A 21,827-nucleotide genomic window follows, 5' to 3' on the forward strand; every position below is an offset into this window, starting at 1 on the left:
ATTGACCCTGTGGTGTCACTGCCATGGCTGGTATGTGACAGTGGTGACAATGGCACTGCTGTGGCTGTCACATGACAGTGGTGACAATTAACCCTATGGTGGCCCTGCTGTCACTGGCACATGACAACAGTGACAGTTGACCCTATGGTGGCACTGCCAGCATGTGACAGTGGTGACCATTGACCCTGTGGTGGCACTGCCGTGGCTGGCATGTGACAGTGGTGACAAATGACCCCACAGTGCTACTGGCAGGGCCAGCATGTGACAGCAGTGACAATGGCACTGCTGTGGCTGGCATGTGACAGCGATGACAAATGAGCCCATGGTGGCACTGGCATGGCCAGAATGTGATAACGGTGACAAACCATCTGGCACAGCTGGCACCAGACACCGGTGACAAATGACCCTGTGGTGGCACCAGGGTGGCTTTATTGGGGGTGGGGACATGGGGAGACCCCCCCCCTCAGTCACATGCAGGGCTCGGTGTCACCTGCAGTCCTCAGTGTCACCTGGTGTCACCTCAATGTCACCCGCAGGCCTTGGGGACTTGGTGTCACCCACAGGCAGGTGCTGCTCTCCTCAGTGTCACTGGTGGCAGCTGTGTCACCTGTGAAAGATCAGCACAGCCCTGTGTCACCTGTGTCCCTGTGGCTCACAGTGTCACGCGTGTCCCCACGTGTCACCTGCAGACGTGTCCTTGTGTCACGCGGTCACTGTGATCGCTGTGTCACCCTCGGTGTCCTTGCTGTCCCCAGGGCTTCTCGTGGAGCTCTGGCTGTCCCCACTGTCCCCATTGTCCCCATCCAGGTGACGTTTCTGCCGCAGGAGCTGCCGGTACCCGGGCGGCCGCAGCCTCCATGGTGGCCTGGAGCTCGGCCACCTCCACGGCCAGCGTCACTCCTGGGGACAGGGGGACACGGGGGGACCGAGGGGGTCAGGGGGGCCACGACCTTTAGACCCTCCCCAGCTTTGGGGACACCCCAGATTTGGGGTTTTCCCCCCATTCTTGGGTCCCTCTGAGTTTGGGGATTTTTGCTGGTTTTTGAGACCCCCCCAGTTCCCCCCATTTCCTTCCCAGATTCCCCCCAGATCTCCCCCAGTCCCTCCCAGTTCCTCCCAGTCCCTCCCAGTTCTCCCCCAGTCCCTCCCAGTTCCTCCCAGTCCCCTCCCAGTCCCTCCCAGTTCTCCCCCAGTCCCTCCCAGTCCCCTCCCAGTCCCCCCCAGTCCCCTCCCAGTTCCCCCCAGTCCTCACCCTTCTGGAAGCTTCCCTGGGCCTGCCGCAGACTGGGGGGCACCAAGACCCCAAACCAGCCCAGGGGGTCTGGGGGGGGCCGGCTGGGGGTCTCCCCTTTTTCAGGGGCTCCCCGGCGCTGCCGCAGCCCTGGGAGAGAGAGAAAGGTCAGAGACCCCCCCCCCCCCAAAAAAAAACAACTGAGGGACCCCCAAACACCCACAGGATCCCTCAGAACCCCCCCAGCACCCCAAATTCCTCCCCAGTTCCTCCCTTGCCCCCCCAACACCCATAGGTGACATCCCCAGACCCCCCAGTCTGTCGCCAACACCCACTGGGGACCTCTTGGGGACCCCCCACACCCCCCAAGGGACCCCAAACCCTCCTCACCGTCACCTCCCCCCTGCTGGGGGTCGGGGTCCTCGGGGTCCCCCCCCTGTTCCAGGCACCTCCTCAAAGTGGGGGTGTCCCTCAGGGTCCTGCCTGAGGGTGACACAGTGGGGACAGTGTCACCACAGTGCTCCTGGTGTCACTTGGCCACCACAGGGACGTCCCAGCACCCCCACAGTGGGGACATCAGTGTCACCTCCCCAAACTGGGGACACACCTTTGTGTTCCCCCCCAGTGTCCCTCTCTGTGTCCCCGTCCCCCTCCCTGAGTGTGTCCCCAATATCCTTCATGTCCCTCCCTGTGTCCCTGCCACTCCCCACTGAGTGTCCTCAATGTCCCAGTGTCCCTCCCAATGTCCCAGTGTCCCCCTCCAGTGTCCCTGTCCCCCACCTGTGGCACACACGGACTCGGGGCACCATGGTGGCCCCGTACTGCAGGGACGAGACGCGGTGACATCCCAGGGAGTAACGGGCCTGAGCCAGGGACAGCCACCCCTGTGGGGACATTGGGGACAGTGGGGACACAGCATGGGGACAGCCACCCCTGTGGGGACAGTGGGGACACAGCATGGGGACAGCTACCACTGTGGGGCCATCAGGGACATTGGGGACACAGCATGGGGACAGCCACCCCTGTGGGGACATCAGGGACATTGAGGACACAGCACGGGGACAGCCACCCCTGTGGGGACATTGGGGACACAAAACAGGAACAGCCACCCCTACACAGACACAGGGGGACATTGAAGGGGACAGAGGGACAGCCAGCTCTGGGGACAGAGGAACATGGCGTTAGGGACAGTCACATGTAGGGACACAGGGGACACTGTGGCGTATCCCTTTGTGTCCCCACAGTGGGTGACACTTCCCCCCAACATGTCCCATGATGGTTGGTGTATCGCCAACCATGTCCCCAGCTGTGTCCCCATGGGGGTTGGCACATCGCTGTAGCAGGTGACACCCTCCAGGTGCGTCCCTGTGGTAGGTGGCACCTCCTCACACGTGTCCCCACGAGGGGTGGCGTGTCCCCGTTGTGTCCCTGCTGTGTCCCCTCTGTGTCCCCACTGTCCCCGTGTTCCCTCACCTGCCGCAGGTGCTGCTCCAGCTGCTCCCGCCGCTGCTGCAGCAGCTCCAGCGCCTCCATCACCTCCAGCGCGGCCTCGTCCAGGGACAGCGACAGCGACCCTGGGGATGGGGGGGACACAGCTCAGTACCCCAAACAACACCGGGGGGACCCCACGGGCTTCCCCAGACCCACCAAAACCGCCCCTCCCGCCCAGGGACCGGCCCGGTGTCCCCACGGTGTCACCCGTGTCCCCTTAGTTTCCCCGGGGACCCTCCCAGCCCCTCAGAGGCCCCATCAGAGCACGGCCGGGCTCCCGGAAACCCCGCTCAAAAAAACCTCAGTATCCCCTGAGACCTCCAAAATCACCCCAAAACGCTCCCGGTCTCCTGGAGACCCCCAAAATTCCCCCCGAGACCCCTCCCCGAGCATCCCCGAAAACCCCGGAGCCCCCGGCCCTCCCTCACCGTCCATCGCCGCCCTCACTGCGGCCTCAGGCCCGGCCCCCGCCCTCGTCCAATCACAGCCCGCCCTGGTCCCTCTCGACCAATCAGCAAGCGCAGTAGCCCGTGGGGGCGGGACCTGCAGGGGGGCTAATGGAACGGCGAGGTGGCGCCGACCCGGCCGCCATCTTGAGTGAGGGCGCAGCGTTTCCTCCCCTTTCCGTCAGCACCCGCGCGCTCCTATTGGTCCGCCTGCGCTCGGCCAATGAGAGGCGGCGGTGCTGGGAAGTGCCGGCGTGTGAGGAGCAGCGCGGAGCGACCGCGACCATGGTGAGGGGCCGGGGGTTGGGTCGGTGGTCCCGTGTCCCCTCCGTGTCTCCTCCTGTCCCCATCCCTCCATGGCGCCTCCGACCTCCCCTCTGTGTCCACATCCCCTCATTTCCATACCCTCCACAGCGGGCCCTCCCCCCTGCCCAGCGTCCCCGTATCCCCCCTCACGCGTCCCTCACTCTGTGTCCGATGTCCCCTGATGTCCCCGCTGTCCCGCTGTCCTCGCTGTCCTCGCTGTCCCCCATACCTCGATGCCGCCCCCTCAGCGCCCCCCCATCCCCTCATTCCTCCATATCCCCCTCACCGCGCTCCAACTCGCATCCCCCCGTGTGTCACCGCCGATGTCACCTGAGTGTGTCCCCGTGTGTGTCCCCGTGTCGCAGCTGCGTCGCCAGGCCCGGGAGCGCCGGGAGTACCTGCAGCGCCGGGCCAAGGAGCAGCAGCAGCAGCGGCAGCGGGAGCGCAGGGAGAGCCTGAAGCGGGGCGCTGGACGGTACCGGGGAAGGGGAAAAGAGGGGCTGGGAGTAGGGAAAAGGGAAGCAAGAGGGGTGAAAAGGGGCCAGGAGGAATTTGGGGAGGTTTGGGAGGAGTTAAGGGGTGTTAGAAAAGATTCCGGGTGTGTGAAAAGAGGGTTGGGGGCTGCAAAGGGGATTTGGAGGACTTGAGGAGAATTTTTGGGGGGTCGAGAGGAGTTTAAGGGGGTTGGGGGATGTTTGGGGGTGTTAAAGAGGTGAGATGGGGGTGCTGCGGGGCCAGGGGTGTATTTGGGGTTGGGGTATTGGAATGGGGAGGGTTGGGGGTCCTGTCTGAGCCCCCCCGTTTCTCTCCTCACCCCCCAGAGAATCGGCTGCTGCCCACGGAGCTGCGGCACGAGGCGCTGGCCCTGCAGAAGGAGCTCGAGTTCGACTTCCAGGCACCGGGGGGTGAGAGGGACCCCCAAATTGGGAGGGGAGGGACCCCTAAATTGGAGGGAAAAACCCTCAAATCAGGGTGGAGAGTGGGGGAGAGGGACTCCCAAATCAGGGTGGGAGAGAGACCCCAATTCAGGGGAGAGGGACCCCCAAATTGGGGGGGAGGGGGGGGAGATGGACCCTCATATCAGGGGGGAGGAACCCTCAAATCAGGGTGGGAGGGACCCCCAAACTGGGGGGAAAGGTAGGGAGAGGGACTCCAAATTTGGGGATTGGAACTTCCAAACCCTTGAATGAGCTGGACCCCAAAATGGGGGAGAGGGGAATCCAGGGACAGGAGGGAGGCAGCCCCCAAAAAAGACCTAAAAAAAGAGATTTGCCTCATTTTTAGGAGTTCTCCTCAAATTCTCTGCGGATTTATAATTTGCCAGATGAGATTAAATTCACCCCAAAATGAGTGCGGCGTTACACCAACACTCACAGTTTGGGCTGCATCCCAAATTTGGGCCCCGTTTTCCCCACAATGAGCTGTGAATTCCCCAAAATGGGAATTAACCCCCAAAATGGGAATTAAACCCACAAAATGAGAATCAAACCCCCAAAATCCCCCCAGAACCATCACTGGATTGACCCCAATGACCCCAGGGTGGGTGTGGCTGCAGTGGGCGGGGCTGGGAGTGCAGGGGGCGTGGCCTGACAAAAGCCCCGCCCCCAGAGACAGGTGACAGCCAGGATGACGAGTACAGGTGGGCGGGGCTGGAGCCCCCCAAGGTGATGGTGACAACATCACGTGACCCCAGTGCCGCCCTGCGGCTCTTTGCCAAGGTGGGCGTGGCTCTGGATGGGTGTGGGTCTGGGGTGGGTGTGGCCAGGTATGGGTGTGGTCTGAGGTGGGTGTGGCTCTGGATGGGTGTGGTCTGGGGTGGGTGTGGCTGCAAATGGGGTGTGGTCCTATATGGGTGTGGGCTGGAGTGAGTGTGGTGGCTCCAGATGGGTGTGGTCTGATATGGGTGTGGTTAAATCTGGGTGTGGCTCTGAGGTGGGCGTGGCCCAGCCCTAGCACCCTGACCCCACCCCTATGGCCGTTCCCATGGGGGTGTCGCTTTGGGGTGGGTGTGGCTGAGAAGTGGGAGGGGCTTTTTTGGCCCCACCCCTTTGGGGGCTGAGCCAATGCTGGGCAGTAAAACCCATAGGAGTGAGAGGAATCTTTGTGGGTGTGGCCTGAAAGTGGGCCTGGCTCCTTGTGACCTCAAAATATGGGAAGGGGCGTGGCAGGGATGGGTGTGTCATTGTCACCCTGTGCTGGGGGGACACCGGGGGTGATTTGGGGACACAAGGGGGGTAATTTTGGGGACATGGCAGGGGGTGATTAGGGGGACAAGGGGGTGATGATTTGGGGGACACAGGAGAGGTGATTTGGGGACATGGACGAGGCAATTTGGGGGACACAAGGGGGGTGATTTGGGGGGATACAAAGGGGATCATTTGGGGACGGGGGGGAGGTGATTTTGGGGACACAGAAAGGGTGATTTGGGGCATATGGGAAGGTGATTTAGGGGACACAAGGGGGAGATGATTTGCAGGACACAATGGGGTTTTTGGGGGACATGACAAGTGATTTAGGGGACACAAGGGGAGTGATTTGGGGGACACAAGGGAGGTGATTGGGGGGCATGACAGAGGTGACTTGGGGGACACAAGAAGGGTGATTTGGGGGACACGGGAGGTTATTTGGGGGACAGGGGGGAGGTAATTTGGGGGATACAAGGGGGGGTGATTTTGGGGACACAGAAAGGGTGATTTGGGGCATATGGGAAGGTGATTTAGGGGACACAAGGGGGAGATGATTTGTGGGACACAATGGGGTTTTTGGGGGGACATGACAAGTGATTTAGGGGACACAAGGGGAGTGATTTGGGGGATACAAGGAGGGTGATTTGGGGAACACGGGGGGTGATTTTTGGGGTCATGACAGAGGTGATTTGGGGGACATGACAGAGGTGATTTTGGTGACGTGGGGAAGGTGGTTTGGGGGACACCAGGGGGTGATTTGGGGGACATGACAGAGGTGACTTGGGGGACACAAGAAGGGTGATTTGGGGGACACAGGGGGGGGATTTGGGAGACACAGGGGAGGTTATTTGGGGGGACAGGGGGGAGGTAATTTGGGGGATACAAGGGGGGTGATTTTGGGGACACAGGAGGGGTGATTTGGGCATATGGGAAGGTGATTTAGGGGACACAAGGGGGAGGTGATTTGTGGGACACAGTGGGGTTTTTGGGGGACATGACAAGTGATTTTAGGGGGCATCAAGGGGAGTTGATTTTGAGGGATACAAGGAGGGTGATTTGGGGAACACGGGGGTGATTTTTGGGGTCATGACAGAGATGATTTGGGGGACATTGCATAGATGATTTTGGTGACGTGGGGAAGGTGGTTTGGGGGACACCAGGGGGTGATTTGGGGGACACAAGGGAGGTGATTTTGGGGGCATGACAGAGGTGACTTGGGGGACACAAGAAGGGTGATTGGGGGACACAGGGGGGGATTTGGGGGACACAGGGGAGGTGATTTGGGGGGACAGGGGGGAGGTAATTTGGGGGATACAAGGGGGGTGATTTTGGGGACACAGAAAGGGTGATTTGGGTGGGGGCATATGGGAAGGTGATTTAGGGGACACAAGGGGGAGATGATTTGCAGGACACAATGGGGTTTTGGGGGACATGACAAGTGATTTAGGGGACACAAGGGGGGTGATTTGGGGGGCATGACAGAGGTGACTTGGGGGACACAAGAAGGGTGATTTGGGGGACACAGGAGGGGATTTGGGGGACACAGGGGGGGATTTGGGGGATATAAGGGGGGTGATTTTGGGGACACAGAAAGGGTGATTTGGGGCATATGGGAAGGTGATTTAGGGGACACAAGGGGGAGATGATTTGCAGGACACAATGGGATTTTTTGGGGGACATGACAAGTGAGTTAGGGGACACAAGGGGAGTGATTTGGGGGACACAAGGGAGGTGATTTGGGGGACATGACAGAGGTGACTTGGGGGACACAAGAAGGGTGATTTGGGGGACACAGGGGGATTTGGGGGACACGGGGGGATTTGGGGACAGGGGGGAGGAAATTTGGGGGATACAAGGGGGGTGATTTTGGGGGACACAGGAGGGGTGATTTGGGGGCATATGGGAAGGTGATTTAGGGGACACAAGGGGGAGGTGATTTGCGGGACACAATGGGTTTTTGGGGGACATGACAAGTGGTTTAGGGGACACAAGGGGAGTGATTTGGGGGACACAAGGAGGGTGATTTGGGGGACACGGGGGTGATTTTTTGGGGTCATGACAGAGGTGATTTGGGGGACATGACAGAGGTGATTTTGGTGACGTGGGGAACGTGGTTTGGGGGACACCAGGGGGTGATTTGGGGGACACAAGGGAGGTGATTTGGGGGGCATGACAGAGTGATTTGGGGGACATTGCAGAGGTGATTTTGGTGATGTGGGGAAGGTGATTTGGGGGACACAGGGGAGGTTATTTGGGGGACACAGGGGAGGTTATTTGGGGGACAAGGGGGGAGGTAATTTGGGGGATACAAGGGGGGTGATTTTGGGGACACAGAAAGGGTGATTTGGGGCATATGGGAAGGTGATTTAGGGGACACAAGGGGGAGGTGATTTGCAGGACAGTGGGGTTTTTGGGGGACATGACAAGTGATTTAGGGGACACAAGGGGGTGATTTGGGGGATACAAGGGAGGTGATTTGGGGGGCATGACAGAGGTGACTTGGGGGACACAAGAAGGGTGATTTGGGGGACACAGGGGGGAATTTGGGGGACACAGGGGGGGATTTGGGGGACACAGGGGGGGATTTGGGGGACACAGGGGAGGTTATTTGGGGGACAGGGGGGAGGTAATTTGGGGGATACAAAGGGGGGTGATTTTGGGGACACAGAAAGGGTGATTTGGGGCATATGGGAAGGTGATTTAGGGGACACAAGGGGGAGGTGATTTGTGGGACACAATGGGATTTTTGGGGGACAGGACAACTGATTTAGGGGACACAAGGGGAGTGATTTGGGGGACACAAGGGAGGTGATTTTGGGGGCATGACAGAGGTGACTTGGGGGACACAAGAAGGGTGACTTGGGGGACACAGGGGAGGTTATTTGGGGGACAGGGGGGAGGTAATTTGGGGGATACAAGGGGGATGATTTTGGGGACACAGGAGGGGTGATTTGGAGCATATGGGAAGGTGATTTAGGGGACACAATGGGATTTTTGGGGGACATGACAAGTGATTTAGAGGACACAAGGGGAGTGATTTGGGGGATACAAGGAAGGCGATTTGGGACGCTGCAGTGGCCCAAGCAGGGGCACACTGGCTGAAGGGGTGACACAAACAGGGCGTGGCAGGGCTGTCCCTGACCCCGCCCCGGTGTCCCCGTGTCCCTGTCCCCAGGAGCTGTGCCTGCTGCTGCCCGGGGCTCGCCGCATGAACCGGGGCCGTGCCGAGCTGGGCGCCCTGGTGGCGGCGTGCCGGGCCGCCGGCGTCACCGACCTGCTGGTGCTGCACGAGACCCGCGGGCGGCCCGGTCAGTGCCAAATTTGGGGCTGGGGGCACCTTCGGGGGTCTCTGATGGGAGGGGAGGGGCTGAGGGGCTGCCCTGGGAAGGCTGAGATATAACAGAGGTAGGCAGAGTTAATTAAGAAATGAGGAGTTTATTAAAAGGATGTTCTCAATGGATGCACCTTGGGCAGCACAAGAGCTCAGCCAGGGCTGCACCCAAGGTAAACCAAAATGGGCACAAAATGAACCCGAGGTGAACCAAAATGGGCACAGAATGAACCCAAAGTGGACCCAAATGGTCACAAAATGGACCAAGACGGACCAAAATGGCTACAAAATTAATCCAAGGTGGACCCAGATGGTCACAAAGTGAAGCCAAGATGGACCCAATGGCCACAAAGGTAACCAAAAGTGGACCAAAATGGTCACAAAATGAACCCAAGGTGAACCCAAATGGTCACAAAATGAACCCAAGATAAACCAAAATGATCACCAAATGGCTAGCTGGTCATGGGGTCTCTCACTTTTATAAGTTCTGCTCCATTTGCATATTGGAGTTAATTGTTCAATTATAGCTTTAGGTTATGAAGTTCCATCTTTCTTGTTTTTCTGTTTTTCAACCCAAATTGTTTATGGTTTTAGGCCTGAGATTTGAATCATTTGTCCTTGCTCCCCAGCTAGAGAAGGAATTATTTTGTGTCCTAGTCTGCGCAGAGAGCTCACCAACATTTAATACAAAGCTCAGACTCACACACTAAAGCAGCACAAACACTGAAAAATATAAAACCTAAAAACCTGAGGGACAAAGGGAGTGGGTGTGGCTAACCCCAAGGGGGTGTGGCCTGGTTTGTGGGTGTGGTCTGATCAAGCTCCTCCCCCCCAGACGGGCTGACCGTGTCCCACCTGCCCCACGGCCCCACCGCCCACTTCACCCTGAGCGGGGCCGTGCTGCGCCAGGAGGTCGGGGGGCTCGGGGGGGCCCCGCTGGCCGCCCCCCACCTGCTGCTGCTGCGCCTGGATTCTACACTGGGAAAAAGGGTACGGCCAGGGGGACACGGGGGGGACAGTGGGGACATGGGGGGGACAATGGGGACAACCATTGTCCATGGGGGACAGGAGGGGACATGGGGGACATGGGGGGGCATTGGGGACATGGGGGGGACAGTGGGGACATGGGGGGGGACAATGGGGACATGGGGGAGGCATGGGGGACATGGGGGAGGATAGTGGGGGGACAGGAGGGGACACTGGGGGCATGAGGGAGACAGTGGGGACATGTGAGGGCATTGGGGACATGGGGGGACAATGGGGATATGGGGGGGACAATGGGACATGGGGGGACAATGGGGGGACAGGAGGGGACACTGGGGACATGGGGGGGCAGTGGGGACATGAGAGGGCATTGGGGATATGGAGGGGACAATGGGGATATGGGGGGGACAATGGGGACATAGGGGGGGCATTGGGGATATGGGGGGGCAGTGGGTATATGGGGGACAATGGGGACATGGTGGGGGACAATGGGGGGGACAGTGGGTATATGGGGGGACATTGGGGACATGGGGAGGGGACAATGGGGGGGACAGTGGGGGGACAGGAGGGGACACTGGGGACATAGGGAGGCAGTGGGTATATGGGGGGACAGTGGGGACATGAGGGGACAATGGAGACATGAGGGGACACTGGGGACATGGTGGGGGGACAATGGGGGAACAGGAGGGGAAAGGGGGGACGCACATGGGGGGATGTGAGGGTACATGGGGGAGGAAATGGGGACACTGGGGGGGAACACGGGAGGCCCCAGGGGTGGCGTGACCCCACCCCTGTCTCCACCCCTGTCCCCACCCCTGTCCCCATCCCTGTCCCCATCCCTGTCCCCTCTAGGTCGGGACCATCCTGAAGCACCTGTTCCCCGTCCCCCGCCCCGACAGCCGCCGCGTGGTGACCTTCGCCAACGAGGATGACGTCATTTTAGTGCGGTGGGTGACACGTGGGGACACATGGACACGGACAGACCCCTCCCCCAAACCCCTCTGACCCCCCTCCCTCCCCACAGGAACCACGTGTACCGGCGCCGGGGGCGGACGGTGGAGCTGGAGGAGGTGGGACCCCGCTTCCAGCTGAGGCGTGAGTGTCCCCTGCTGTCCCCAGCTGCCCTAAAAGTGTCCCCATGTGTCCCTGAATGCCCCAACAACCCCCCCTCGTGTCTCCCCCCCAGCCTACCTGATCCGCCTGGGGACCCTGGAGCAGGGGGACGCGGCCGACGTGGAGTGGCGCTGGCACCCGTACACGGCCACGGCCCCCAAGCGCCGCCTGCTCAGCGCCACCTGAGCCCCCCAGGACCCCCCTCACCTGCACACCTGAGACCACCTCGGCAGCCGAGACCCCTCTGGACTGGCCCAGGATTCTCACGATCAGTTTTTATTTGTGATATTTGTGATAATAAATCGTTTTTGTCTATATCGGTTTCTGTAAGGATCAGACGGGTTCTGCTGCAGCCCCTCCTCTGTGGGGGGGGGCCCAGGGATCCGGACCCCCCCCTCACACCCGGGACCACTCGGCCGGGGGGTCCCGCGGGCCCTTGGGCTTCCCAATGCGGAAATTAAACCCTGGAGGGAGGAGCAGGGAGAGCAGGGGGTCAGTGAGGGGGGACTGGACATTGATGTCTCCCCTAAACCCCCCCAGGACCCCCCAAACCCTTTCCAGAGACCGAGACCCCCCCTGTGCTCACCCAGGCAGGGGCCACTGCCGGTGTCCACAGGGGGGGTCACAACCTCGTAGGCGCCATCCGAGGGTCTGGGGGAGCCTGAAGGGGGGGGACCAGGGTCAGAATTATCGATCCTGGAGCCCCCTGAGCCCCCCAAACCCCCCCGACCCCCCCCACTCACCTGCCGGGCTGGGGGAGGGGCGGCGCACGGGGCTGCCCGGCAGCGAGCACGTGCCCGAGGGGGCGGAGTCTCGTCCGAAGGGGGCGTGGTCTCGTCCTAAAGGGGAGGGGCCTCTCCCCGCGGCCCCGCCCCCTCGGCGGGGCTTGTTGACCACGGCGTAGGTGACATCCATGGCGGGGGGCGCGGGGGGCTCGGCCGGCACCGAAACGCTCCTGGAGGGAGGGCAGGGGAGGGAGGGGACACCTGTCCGGGTCACCTGTCCCCTCTGTCCCTGTCACCTGTCCCCGCTGCGAGCACTCACCTGAGCAGCGCGGGCCGCAGAGCCCGGCGGGCAACGGCGTCCTGGTACAGGGGGGGCTGGAGAAGCACGGGGGGGTCACCTGCAGCCCCCCAAACGGGGGCGGCCGGAGCTCCCGCGTCCCCCCAACCTTTCGGCGCTCCCCGAGCTCTTGGGGTCCCCCCCCGACCGTCCGGGTCCCTTCTTTCACTTCTCCTTTCCGGGGGCAGGAAGTGCCGCGGCCGCCCTCGGGCCCCCACCCCGCCCCGGATGCTCGCGGCCCCCCGAGCTCCCCTCAGAACCGGGGTCCCCTCTCACCTGGACCCCACGGGCCAGGCTGAGGTGGCCGGGGGGCGGTGGAGGTGCCATGGGGGTCCTGGGGAGGGGGGGGTCTCAGGTGTGTGGGGCACTGAGGGGACCTGGGGGGTTTTCAGTGCCCCCCGGGCCCCGCCCCCGGCTGGAGCCCCGCCCCTGGGCTGGACCCTAAAGCTGCCTTGGGAATTCCCTGTGGGGCTTTGGGGGGGCTCCTGGGGGACCCTATGGACGCTGCAGGGGCTGTTTTGGAGCTCTGTGGGGCTTCTTGGGGTCTCTACAGGCACTGCAGCGTCTGCAGGGGCTGTTTAGGGACCCTTTAGGACTCTATTGTCCCTGCAGCGAGTCTGAGGGAGCTATATAGACCCTCCAGAGCCTCTGTAGAGATTTTGGGTGTCCTTAGGGACCCTACAGTCCCTGCATGTGTTCCCTAAAGCTCTTCGGGGCTGCCTATAGAGTTTTCGGGGTGCCCTAGAGCTCTTTGTCGATGCCTATAGAGTTTTTGGGGTGTCCTAAAGCCGCCCCGGTGTGTCTGTGGCTCCGATGGGGCCTTGCCGAGGGGGTCACAGGGGTGCCCCAACATTGAGGGGTCCCCTAAGGCCCTGGCGGGGCGGGGCCAGGCACCTATAGCCGCTATAGGGATCGCTCTGGCTCCACCCCTCGTCATGAGGCTGAGTTCTGGCCCCGCCCCCGTGTGACGTCACGGGGAGTCATGCGGGAAGGGGGTGGAGCGGGAAATCCCGCCAAAAGAGACGTCACTCTTTAGGCCCCGCCCTGCAAACGCTGATTGGTCGGCGCAGGGAGGCCGCGCCCCCTTCCCTAGCGCCGCGCGGTGATTGGTGGATGCGGCGGCGCGGTGACGTCACGGGGCGCGCGGCGCGGCGGCCCCGGAAGCGGCTGTGGCGGCGGGAGCGGGAGCGCGGCCGGTGAGCGCGCGCGGGGCGGGGACAGCGCGGGGGAGGGGCCAGCGGGGGCGGGCACGGCTGGGGGCGGGGCCTGAACGGGGGCGGGGCCTGAGTGGGGAGGGGGCGGCCCGGGGGCGATATCGCCGGAGGGCGGGGCTTTGTGAGGGGGCGGGGTTGCCCGGGGCTCCCGGGGCGGGGCTAAAGTTATTTGGGGCGTGGCTAATGGTGATGTGGGCGTGGTTTTACTTTGGGGGCGTGGTCAGAGAGGCACGTGTGGGGTGTTCCGGAGTGAGCCTCTGTGGGGGCGTGGCTTGATGTCAGTGGGCGTGGCCTAGGCGAAGACCACCAGGGTTAGGACGTACTTGGTGGGCCTGGAGGTGTGGCCTCAAGGTGTCTCTTTGGGGTAGGGTGTGGTCTGTTAAGCCACGCCCCCGGTGACCCCACCCCACCTCCCCCACAGGTGCCCAGGACCCCTGACCCCACCCTCAGTGTGGGCAGGGTGGGGCAGGGCGGGGCTGTTCAGGTGTGCAGGCACCGCCCCGGCGCCCCCTGCTGCTCATAGGTGAGGCAGAGATGGAGCCAGCCACGACAGTGGACACGGCGTCCCCAAGCTGTCACCACAGCGGGGACAATGAGGAGGAAGATGTGACAGCAGCGACAGCCATGACATCATCCGTGTGTCACCATGAGGAAGAGGAGGACAAGGAGGTGGCAGCAGTGGTGACAGCCACCGTGTCCCTGAGGTGCCACCCCAGTGAGGAGGAGGAGGTGGCAGTGGCCATGACATCCCAAGGTGGGGATGAGGATGTGGTGGCAGCAGTGACAGCAGAAGCAGCCACAATGTCCCAGGGCTGTCATCCTGGTGAGGAGGAGGAGGTGACCATAGCAGGGACATCCCTGGGGTGTCCCCCACTTGGGGGTGAGGAGGAGGAGGTGACAACAGCGGGGACAGCAGCAGTGACATCCCCAGGTATTCAACCCAGTGAGGAGGAGATGACCATGGCAGCAACGTCCCCAGCATGTCCTCCTGTAGGGGATGAAGAGGAGGTGACAGCAGCGGTGACATCCCCAGTGCGTCACCGTGAGGAGGAAGAGGAGGAGGTGACGGCAGCGGTGACATCCTCAGAGTGTCACCATGAGGAGGAAGAGGAGGAGGTGACGGCAGCGGTGACATCCTCAGAGTGTCACCATGAGGAGGAAGAGGAGGAGGTGATGGCAGCAGTGACGTCCCCAGTGTGTCACCCTGGTGAGGAAGAGGAGGAGGTGACGGCGGCGGTGACAGCGGCAGCGGCCACATCGGCCCCGGGCGGGCGGCGTGGCGCAGATGAGGACGTGGCGGCCGCGGGCTGGCGGGCGCGCCGCAAACACGTGTTCGTGCTCAGCGAGGCGGGGAAGCCAATCTACTCCCGGCACGGCAACGAGGAGGCGCTGGCAGCCACCATGGGTGTCATGATGGCCCTCGTGTCCTTCATCCAGAGCGGCGGCAACGCCATCCGGGCCATCTGCTCCGGTACGGGGACAGCGGGGGGTGGACATGGAGTCCCCAAATTTACACAAACCTGTGGGTAACCTCAAACCTGCCCAGCTCTGCCCACAGATAGCCCTGAAACAGCCCCCACAGGTACAGCCATCCCTGCTCCAAACAGTCCCCTCCAAACACAACATCCCAGCCCCAAAATCACCTTTCCCAGGTACAGCCGAATCTACCAAATCAGCCTGCCCGGGTACAACCAGCCCCTCAAAACTCTCTTCCCCCCCAAAGCCCTTCCTGGGTCCTGCCATCCCCCTGAAAACCTGCCTTGCTACTCTCCAAAAACAGCACACCCCAAAATGTTACCTGTCCGGGTACGCTCTGTGTCCCCCCTGCCCCGCGTGACCGCCGTGTCCCCTCTGTCCCCCGCAGAGGACCGCACGCTGGTGTTCGAGCAGCGGGGCCCGCTGCTGCTGGTGTCGGTGTCCCGCACACGGCAGTCGGCGGCGCAGCTGCGGCGGGAGCTGGCCTTCGTTCACGAGCAGATCCTGTCGCTGCTGACCCGCGGGGGCATCGCCCGCGTCTTCGCCCGACGCCGCGGCTTCGACCTGCGCCGGCTGCTGGCGGGCGCCGAGGCCGTGCTGGACCGGCTGCTCTGCGGGGCCGCGGCCGACGGGCGGCTGCTGCTGGGGGCCGCTCGCTGCCTGCCCCTGCCCGGGGGGCTCCGCCGCGCCGTGTCCGGGGCGCTGCGCCGCGCCGCCGCCGCCGCCCGCCCCGCGCCCGCCCTGGCCGTGCTGGCGGCCCGGGGCCGCCTGGTGACGGCGGCGCGGCAGCGGGCGCTGGCCGAGGGCGGGCGGCTCTGCGCCAGCGACCTGCACCTGCTGCTCAACCTGCTGGGCGGCGGCGCGGGCGCGGGGGCGGGCGAGGTGTGGACCCCCGTGTGCTTGCCACGTTTCAACCCCGATGGGTATTTCTATGCGTACGCGGCGCGGCTGGGCGAGGAGGAAGAGGAGGGTGTGACGCTGATCCTGCTGTCCACGGAGCGAGAGGGATTCTACGCGGCGGCTGCGTGCAGGAGGCAGCTGGAGGACACGCTGCGGGCGCAGGGCTGGCTGGCCGAGCTGGCGGCGGCCGTGCGAGGGGGAGCGGGGTACGGCCCGTCCCGGCCCGGCGCCCCCGAGCTCCGGCACTTCCTCTACAAACCCTTGGAGGGGCCGGAGGAGATGCAGCAGCTGCCGCAGTTCACCAGGTGCGGGGATGGGGGGGACACTCAAAAACTGGGGGGGTGGGAGTGTCCCTGACTTTCACCTGACGCTCGTGTCTCTCCTCCCTCACTGGCTGCAGCCCCGAGCTGGAGGAGCCCAGCAAGGAGGAGGGAATGGAGGGGACATCCCAGAATTGGGGGGTGGGAGTGTCCCTGACCTTCACCTGACGCTCATGTCCCTCCTCCCTCACTGGCTGCAGCCCCGAGCTGGAGGAGCCCAGCAAGGAGGAGGGAATGGAGGGGACATCCCAGAATTGGGGGGTGGGAGTGTCCCTGACCTTCACCTCATGCTCATGTCCCTCCTCCCTCACTGGCCGCAGCCCCGAGCTGGAGGAGCCCTACACCAGCGAGGAGGAGCAACACCGGCTCTTCGACCTGTACCACTACCTGCACAGCCGGGTGCACAGCCCGCACCGGCCCCTGCGCCTGCTCTACCACGTGGCTGAAAAGGAAACGCTGCTGGCCTGGGTGAGCCGCAGGGAAGGAGCCCTCAGCAGGGCCCAGAGGCAGCAGCACCTGTTTGTGCTGTCCTGAGAAGGTTCCAGAGTTAGAGGGGAGGCTCAGTGTCGGTGCTGTCAGTAGAACACACAGTTAATGGGATGTGGTGTCATCAGTAGGTCCCACAAGTAATGGGGTGTGGTACCATCAGTAGGTCCCACCGTTTACAAGGATTTTCACTGGCAATGGCATCAGTAGATCCCACAGTTAACAGAATTTTCACTGGCAGTGCCATCAGTAGGTCCCAAAATTAACAGGATTTTCACCATCAATACTATCAGTAGGGCCCACAGTTAAAAGGCCTGGGTTCCCACAGGTGACCAGCAAGTTCGAGCTGTACAGCTGCTTCAGCCCGCTGGTGACGAAGGCGGGCGCCATCGCTGTGCTGACCAAGCTGCTGCGCTGGCTCAAGAAGGAGGAGGACTGGCTGTTCATCCGCTACCCGGCACCGTTCTGCGCTGCGCCCGCGCGCCCCGAGGGGCCCGAGCCCGAGGGCTGACAATAAACACTGAGACCCCGGGGAGAGTCCTGACTCCGGGGGGACTGGGGGGACAGGGGACACGGCCTGAGGGGTGAGGGGATGGCTTGGACATGGCCTGAGGGGTGAGGTGACAGAGGGACATACTGAGGGGAAGGGGGGACACAGCCTGAGGGATGAGGGGACAGGGGATATCCTGAGGGGTCAGGGGGCATCCTGAGGGGTGAGGGGATGGCAGGGACGTGGCCTGAGGGGTGAGGGGATGGGGGACATCCTGAGGGGTGAGGGGACGGGGGACATGGCCTGAGGGGTGAGGGGACAGGGGGACGTCCTGAGGGGTGAGGGGACACAGTCTGAGGGGTGAGGGGAGGAGGGGACACGGCCTGAGGGGTGAGGGGATGACAGGGACGTCCTGAGGGGTCAGGGGACACAGCCTGAGGGGTGAGGAGGTGAGAGGACAGGGGATATCCTGAGGGGTTAGGGGTTAGAGGGATGAGGGGATGACAGGGACATCCTGAAGGGTGAGAGGAGGGGGGACATCCTGAGGGGTGAGGGGACAGGGAGACACGGCCTGAGGGGTGAGGAGACACGGCCTGAGGGGTGAGGGGACAGGGAGACACAGCCTGAGGGGTGAGGGGATGACAGGGACATCCTGAGGGGTGAGGAGACACGGCCTGAGGGGTGAGGGGACAGGTGGACGTCCTGAGGGGTGAGGGGACATAGCCTGAGGGGCGAGGGTATGGTCTGAGGGGTGAGGGGATGGCATAGACGCGGCCTGAGGGGTGAGGGAATAGGGGGGCATCCTGAGGGGAAGGGGGGACACAGGCTGAGGGGTGAGGGGAGGAGGGGACACGGCCTGAGGGGTGAGGGGATGGGGGACATCCTGAGGGGTGAGAGGAGGGGGGACATCCTGAGGGGTGAGGAGACACAGCCTGAGGGGTGAGGAGGCATGGCCTGAGGGGTGAGGAGACATGGCCTGAGGGGTGAGGGGACAGGGGGCATGGCCTGAGGGGTGAGGGGACAGGGGGCATGGCCTGAGGGGAAGGGGGGGACACAGCCTGAGGGGTGAGGGGATGGCAGGGACATACTGAGGGGTGAGAGACAAAAATCAGTGGGAAAACATGTGAGGAAATGGTGGGAAAATGTGACAGGAAAGGCTGGAAGAAGTGAGACAAGAAATGGAGGGCAAAAATAGACAGGAAAGGGAGCAGAAAAGAGGGAAGAGGATATGCTGGAAGAAGTGACAGATTGGGGGTGAAAAGGGGACAGAAAATTACATCAGGAAGGGACAGAAACAGCTGGAAAAGGGGACAAAAATTAGGGCAAAGAGTGGATGGAAAATGGTGGGAAGATGTGAGGGGGAAAGGTGGAAAAATGTGAGAAGAAAAGAGTGGGAAAACGTGGGGAAATGTGACGCAAAGAAAGTGGGAAAATAGAAGGGAAATGAGGTATGAAAATGAGGGGGAAAGGCAGGAAAACATGAGGAGGAAGGGTGGGAAAAATTAGGGAAAAAAGCATAAGAATGTGAGTGGGAAACGGCAGGGAAACGTGAGGGGAAAAAGAGAGGAAAAACATGAGGGGAAAAAGGGCGGGAAAACGTGAGGGGGAAAAGGGTGGGAAAATGTCAGGGGAAAAAGGGCGGGAAAACGTGAGGGGAAAAGGGCAGGAAAACATGAGGGGAAAAGAGTAGAAAAACATGAGGGGGAAAGGGCAGGAAAAAGTGAGGGGGGAAAGGGTGAGAAAACGTGAGGGGAAAAAGGGCGGGAAAACATGAGGTGAAAAAGGGGGGAAAAACCTGAGGGGAAAAGAGCAGGAAAACCTGTGAATGGGAGGGAGAGGAGCTGAGAAAACTGCAGAAAGAAGGTGAGGGGAAATGGGGGATGAAAAGGGACAAAGTGTAAGGACACAAGCCAGGAAAGTGTGAAAAGGGGACTGGAAAGGGGGTGTTGGTGACAGAAAAAGGGGCAAGAGGGGAAAAGACTGGAGAGGGAAATGAGGGACAGAAATGGAAGGGACAGAGGCAGCAGGAACTGGAGGAAGAAGATGACAGGAATGGGAGAAACCCTGGAATAAAGAGATAAGGAGGGAGGAAATGGTGAAACGTGACAGAAGTGGTCGGGCTGAGGGTGGAATATGGGGAATGAAGAGGATGTCAAGGTGACAGGAGGGCACAAGCCAGTGCCCACCATCATTGTCCCCCGTGTACCCCTGTGTCCCCACCGTGTCTCTCCAGGCTGCAGGGATGGACCCGGACCCATGCAGTAAGGGGCTCTACGGCCAAGACCCCCCAGGACCACCGTGTGTCCCAGTGTCCCCTCGCCCCAGGGACAAGGCACGTGTCCCCAAGAGAGGCAGTGTCCCTGTGTCCTGCCGAGTTCCCCCCTCAGGTCCCCCTGGGGGGACCTCACAGCTGGAGGTGCTGCTGAAGCAGGTGCACTGCCAGAAGAAGGGTGAGCGTGAGGACCCCTGTGTTCCCCCATGTTCCCATGTCCCACGTGTCCTCCTATGCTCCCTCGTGTGACTGCCATGCCCCCCTGTGTCCCTCTGTTCATCCCACTGTGTCCCACAGTCTGTGAGGCCACAACAGAGGAGCTGGTGAGGGCACAAGGCCGCAGTGAGGAGTTGCGCCAGGAGCTGGAGCAGCGTGAGTGACCTGAGGGGACACTGAGAGGGCTGGGGGATCCCTGAGGGGTCTTGAGGGGGTCCTCAATGGCTTTGGGGGGGGAGGAGGGGACACAAAGGGGGCTGGGGACATGCAGAGAGGGGTCTGTGGGGTCATTGGGTGGTGTGTAGGGACCCTGAGAGGTTTGTGGGGACAGAGGACTCCGAGCTTGTTTCCCCCTCCCCACAGTGGAGCAGCAAAAGAAGGCACTGGAGAGGACCTGGCAGCAGGTGCAGGGTGAGCCTGGAGGACCCTGGGGTCTTTAGGGCCCCCTGAAAACCTCCCCTGATGCCCCCTGAACCTCTGGCCCCTTTGACCCCCATGATTCCCTGACCCTTGTGGCTTCTCCTGACTCCCCCAGACGGGGTGGGACCCTCTCACAGAGGGACCCCCTTGGCCCCTGTGACCCCCAACCCCTGTGACACCGCTGCCCCCCCCAGGGTCACTGCAGAGAGCGCAGCTGCAAGGCAAGGAGGTGGAGGCCAAAGGTCAGAGGTGAGTGGGGACACCTGTAACCCTCCTCATCTTCACCTGTACTCACATGACCTCTGACCCCTCCTCCCAAACACACCTGGTGTCCCCACAGGCTCTGTGGGCTCTGCCTGGAGCAGCAGCAGGACCTGGAAGCGACAAATCAGCAGTGGGAGCAGCTGAGAAACCTGCACCGGGAACAGAGGTGGGGCTGGGGACACAGCCTGGGGGACACAGGTGGACCTGGGGGACAGAGGTGGGGCTGGAAACACAACCTGGGGGGCACAGGTGGGGCTTGGGACACAGCCTGGGGGACACAGGTGGGGCTGGGGGACACAGGTGGGCTGGGGGTGGCACCAGGTGACCCACACAGGTCATGTGACCACCGTGTCACCCCCCCCCCATGTCCCCTCACTCTAAGGTGGCAGTACTGCCAGCAGCTCGAGGCCATCAGCGAGGAGCTCAAGCACCTGCATGTCACACATGTGAGTGAGCCCTGGGCTGGGGGTCCCTGACACACCTGGGGGTCCCACACACACCTGGGCACCCTGGCACACCCCAGGATCACTCCCTCCCCCCTGTCCCCCCACAGGCTCCAGCCCACCTGAAGGCTGAACTGGCAAAGCTGGAGAAGATGAAGGAGAAGTGGCTGAGCTTGGGTGAGCCCCTGACACCTGAGCGGCCCCCCAGGACCCTCCTCAAGCACCTGAGTGTCCCTCCTGACACCTGAATGGCCCCTGTGACACCTCTGGGCACCTGAGGGACACCCTTGGATGCCTCAGTGCCAACACCTGAGTGACCTCCTGAGCTCCTGACTGACCCTTGGGCCACCTGACCCCCTCCCCAGGCCCCTGAGTGACCCCCCTGGACACCTGAGCCCCCCCAAACCCAGGTGTGTCCCCTTGGGCTGACCAGTGTCCCCCCCTTGCCCAGAGCGCCGCTTGATGGACACCGAGGAGCAGCTGGGCCCAGAGGGAGCTGCGCTCTGGTGAGTGCCCAGCTCTGGCCCCGCCCCCTCTAAGGTGACTCCACCCACTCGTGCCTGTCCCCACCCCTTAACCCCCATTCTTGCAGGCGATTGGTGCAGCAGGAGCAGGAGTGGGCGGGGCGACAGCTGGAGGTGGAGCTGGGCCGGCAGCAGCTGAGCCGGCAACGCCGTGACAGGTGTGTGACACCTTAGGGACAGGGGTGTGACACCTGGGACAGGTGTGTGACACCTGGGACAGGTGTGGCCCTGTCACCTGGGTCCTTAGAGGCCCTGCCCACCTCTGACCCCACCCCTTCTCTGATCCCGTCCCCAGGTTGGCAGAGGAGCTGCAGCAGCTGCAGCACTCCCAGAAGGCTCGCCCAGAGTGACAGGGGACGAGATGGACACACCCCATGGGACACCTGTGGCACCTGTGTGACACCTCTGTGTGTCACCTGCGGGCCACCTGTGTCCTGCCATATTCTCATGTACCCCATTCTCCGTTGTTCTCCCCGCCATGTCCCCCATGTCCCCATGTCCCCTCGCATCCCAATGTCCCCAATGTCCCTAATAAACGTTCTACCACCACTACTGTCTCTCAGGCGCCTCTTTATAACCGCGGGTGACACTTCCCCCAAACAGGGGGGGCCCCTATGGCCGCCGCCACTGTTCTCCTGGCCGCCGCCATGCT

General features: G+C 62.2%; 5 protein-coding genes across 11 annotated transcripts; 3 read left to right on the plus strand and 2 right to left on the minus strand.

Moving 5' to 3' along the window:
• Nucleotides 1-394: 394 nt before the first annotated feature.
• On the minus strand, nucleotides 395-3,310 carry VMA22 (vacuolar ATPase assembly factor VMA22). 3 transcript variants are annotated; one of them, XR_012577626.1, is made up of 7 exons: nucleotides 3,151-3,310; nucleotides 2,705-2,805; nucleotides 2,012-2,115; nucleotides 1,622-1,714; nucleotides 1,253-1,381; nucleotides 684-900; nucleotides 395-598 (listed from the first exon to the last, which is right to left on the minus strand). XR_012577626.1 is itself a non-coding variant. In XM_074531186.1 (7 exons), the coding sequence occupies exons 1-4, from the start codon at nucleotides 3,155-3,157 to the stop codon at nucleotides 1,624-1,626; spliced, it is 303 nt and encodes a 100-aa protein (XP_074387287.1). In that variant the 5' UTR covers nucleotides 3,158-3,309; the 3' UTR covers nucleotides 395-607; nucleotides 684-900; nucleotides 1,253-1,381; nucleotides 1,622-1,623. The 3 variants fall into 3 exon arrangements, 2 of the variants coding, with proteins under 2 accessions (XP_074387287.1, XP_074387288.1); XM_074531186.1 differs by having other exon boundaries at nucleotides 395-607; nucleotides 3,151-3,309; XM_074531187.1 differs by lacking the exon at nucleotides 1,622-1,714 and having other exon boundaries at nucleotides 395-607.
• Nucleotides 3,311-4,217: 907 nt separating this feature from the next.
• IMP4 (IMP U3 small nucleolar ribonucleoprotein 4) lies at nucleotides 4,218-11,303 on the plus strand. 2 transcript variants are annotated; one of them, XM_074531181.1, is made up of 7 exons: nucleotides 4,218-4,379; nucleotides 5,083-5,192; nucleotides 8,836-8,968; nucleotides 9,827-9,981; nucleotides 10,828-10,922; nucleotides 11,000-11,070; nucleotides 11,162-11,303. In XM_074531181.1, exons 2-7 carry the CDS (start codon nucleotides 5,142-5,144, stop codon nucleotides 11,272-11,274), a joined length of 618 nt encoding a protein of 205 aa, XP_074387282.1. In that variant the 5' UTR covers nucleotides 4,218-4,379; nucleotides 5,083-5,141; the 3' UTR covers nucleotides 11,275-11,303. The 2 variants fall into 2 exon arrangements, with proteins under 2 accessions (XP_074387282.1, XP_074387283.1); XM_074531182.1 differs by having other exon boundaries at nucleotides 4,273-4,379; nucleotides 5,089-5,192.
• On the minus strand, nucleotides 11,181-13,079 carry PTPN18 (protein tyrosine phosphatase non-receptor type 18). Its single transcript, XM_074531185.1, has 5 exons — nucleotides 12,427-13,079; nucleotides 12,133-12,188; nucleotides 11,832-12,043; nucleotides 11,675-11,749; nucleotides 11,181-11,552 (listed from the first exon to the last, which is right to left on the minus strand). Exons 1-5 carry the CDS (start codon nucleotides 12,475-12,477, stop codon nucleotides 11,485-11,487), a joined length of 462 nt encoding a protein of 153 aa, XP_074387286.1. The 5' UTR covers nucleotides 12,478-13,079; the 3' UTR covers nucleotides 11,181-11,484.
• On the plus strand, nucleotides 11,922-17,077 carry LOC141726375 (vacuolar fusion protein MON1 homolog B-like). Of its 3 annotated transcripts, none has more exons than XM_074531176.1 (6): nucleotides 11,922-11,988; nucleotides 13,221-13,346; nucleotides 13,786-14,835; nucleotides 15,229-16,045; nucleotides 16,381-16,528; nucleotides 16,875-17,077. In XM_074531176.1, exons 3-6 carry the CDS (start codon nucleotides 13,899-13,901, stop codon nucleotides 17,055-17,057), a joined length of 2,085 nt encoding a protein of 694 aa, XP_074387277.1. In that variant the 5' UTR covers nucleotides 11,922-11,988; nucleotides 13,221-13,346; nucleotides 13,786-13,898; the 3' UTR covers nucleotides 17,058-17,077. The 3 variants fall into 3 exon arrangements, with proteins under 3 accessions (XP_074387277.1, XP_074387276.1, XP_074387278.1); XM_074531175.1 differs by having other exon boundaries at nucleotides 11,939-11,988; nucleotides 13,187-13,346; XM_074531177.1 differs by lacking the exons at nucleotides 16,381-16,528; nucleotides 16,875-17,077 and adding an exon at nucleotides 16,141-16,243 and having other exon boundaries at nucleotides 11,939-11,988; nucleotides 13,187-13,346.
• On the plus strand, nucleotides 17,001-21,820 carry SYCE1 (synaptonemal complex central element protein 1). 2 transcript variants are annotated; one of them, XM_074531184.1, is made up of 11 exons: nucleotides 17,001-17,130; nucleotides 19,270-19,486; nucleotides 19,606-19,680; nucleotides 19,888-19,935; nucleotides 20,139-20,193; nucleotides 20,285-20,374; nucleotides 20,591-20,654; nucleotides 20,762-20,828; nucleotides 21,103-21,157; nucleotides 21,244-21,333; nucleotides 21,471-21,820. In XM_074531184.1, exons 2-11 carry the CDS (start codon nucleotides 19,279-19,281, stop codon nucleotides 21,523-21,525), a joined length of 807 nt encoding a protein of 268 aa, XP_074387285.1. In that variant the 5' UTR covers nucleotides 17,001-17,130; nucleotides 19,270-19,278; the 3' UTR covers nucleotides 21,526-21,820. The 2 variants fall into 2 exon arrangements, with proteins under 2 accessions (XP_074387285.1, XP_074387284.1); XM_074531183.1 differs by lacking the exon at nucleotides 17,001-17,130 and having other exon boundaries at nucleotides 18,747-19,486.
• Nucleotides 21,821-21,827: the final 7 nt, after the last annotated feature.

This window comes from Zonotrichia albicollis, chromosome 34 (genome assembly GCF_047830755.1).
Source record: "Zonotrichia albicollis isolate bZonAlb1 chromosome 34, bZonAlb1.hap1, whole genome shotgun sequence".
Lineage (NCBI taxonomy): Eukaryota > Metazoa > Chordata > Aves > Passeriformes > Passerellidae > Zonotrichia > Zonotrichia albicollis.

What these genes read in the sequence shown, in the direction of transcription:
- VMA22 (XM_074531186.1), bottom strand. An exon ending in TGGAGCAGCACCTGCGGCAG is followed by an intron (nt 2,116 to 2,704) that starts GTGAGGGAACAC and finishes ATGTCCCCACAG; the next exon opens with GGGTGGCTGTCCCTGGCTCA. An exon ending in CGAGTCCGTGTGTGCCACAG is followed by an intron (nt 1,715 to 2,011) that starts GTGGGGGACAGG and finishes TGTCACCCTCAG; the next exon opens with GCAGGACCCTGAGGGACACC.
- SYCE1 (XM_074531184.1), top strand. Translation starts at nt 19,279, where the DNA reads ATGGACCCGGACCCATGCAGTAAGGGGCTCTACGGCCAAGACCCCCCA. An exon ending in AACCTGCACCGGGAACAGAG is followed by an intron (nt 20,375 to 20,590) that starts GTGGGGCTGGGG and finishes CCTCACTCTAAG; the next exon opens with GTGGCAGTACTGCCAGCAGC. An exon ending in CCAGAGGGAGCTGCGCTCTG is followed by an intron (nt 21,158 to 21,243) that starts GTGAGTGCCCAG and finishes CCATTCTTGCAG; the next exon opens with GCGATTGGTGCAGCAGGAGC.
- IMP4 (XM_074531181.1), top strand. Translation starts at nt 5,142, where the DNA reads ATGGTGACAACATCACGTGACCCCAGTGCCGCCCTGCGGCTCTTTGCC. An exon ending in CGAGACCCGCGGGCGGCCCG is followed by an intron (nt 8,969 to 9,826) that starts GTCAGTGCCAAA and finishes CCTCCCCCCCAG; the next exon opens with ACGGGCTGACCGTGTCCCAC. An exon ending in ATTCTACACTGGGAAAAAGG is followed by an intron (nt 9,982 to 10,827) that starts GTACGGCCAGGG and finishes TGTCCCCTCTAG; the next exon opens with GTCGGGACCATCCTGAAGCA.
- LOC141726375 (XM_074531176.1), top strand. Translation starts at nt 13,899, where the DNA reads ATGGAGCCAGCCACGACAGTGGACACGGCGTCCCCAAGCTGTCACCAC. An exon ending in CATCCGGGCCATCTGCTCCG is followed by an intron (nt 14,836 to 15,228) that starts GTACGGGGACAG and finishes TGTCCCCCGCAG; the next exon opens with AGGACCGCACGCTGGTGTTC. An exon ending in CAGCTGCCGCAGTTCACCAG is followed by an intron (nt 16,046 to 16,380) that starts GTGCGGGGATGG and finishes CACTGGCCGCAG; the next exon opens with CCCCGAGCTGGAGGAGCCCT.
- PTPN18 (XM_074531185.1), bottom strand. Translation starts at nt 12,477, where the DNA reads ATGGCACCTCCACCGCCCCCCGGCCACCTCAGCCTGGCCCGTGGGGTC. An exon ending in GCCTGGCCCGTGGGGTCCAG is followed by an intron (nt 12,189 to 12,426) that starts GTGAGAGGGGAC and finishes GTGCTTCTCCAG; the next exon opens with CCCCCCCTGTACCAGGACGC. An exon ending in CGGCAGTGGCCCCTGCCTGG is followed by an intron (nt 11,553 to 11,674) that starts GTGAGCACAGGG and finishes TCCTCCCTCCAG; the next exon opens with GGTTTAATTTCCGCATTGGG.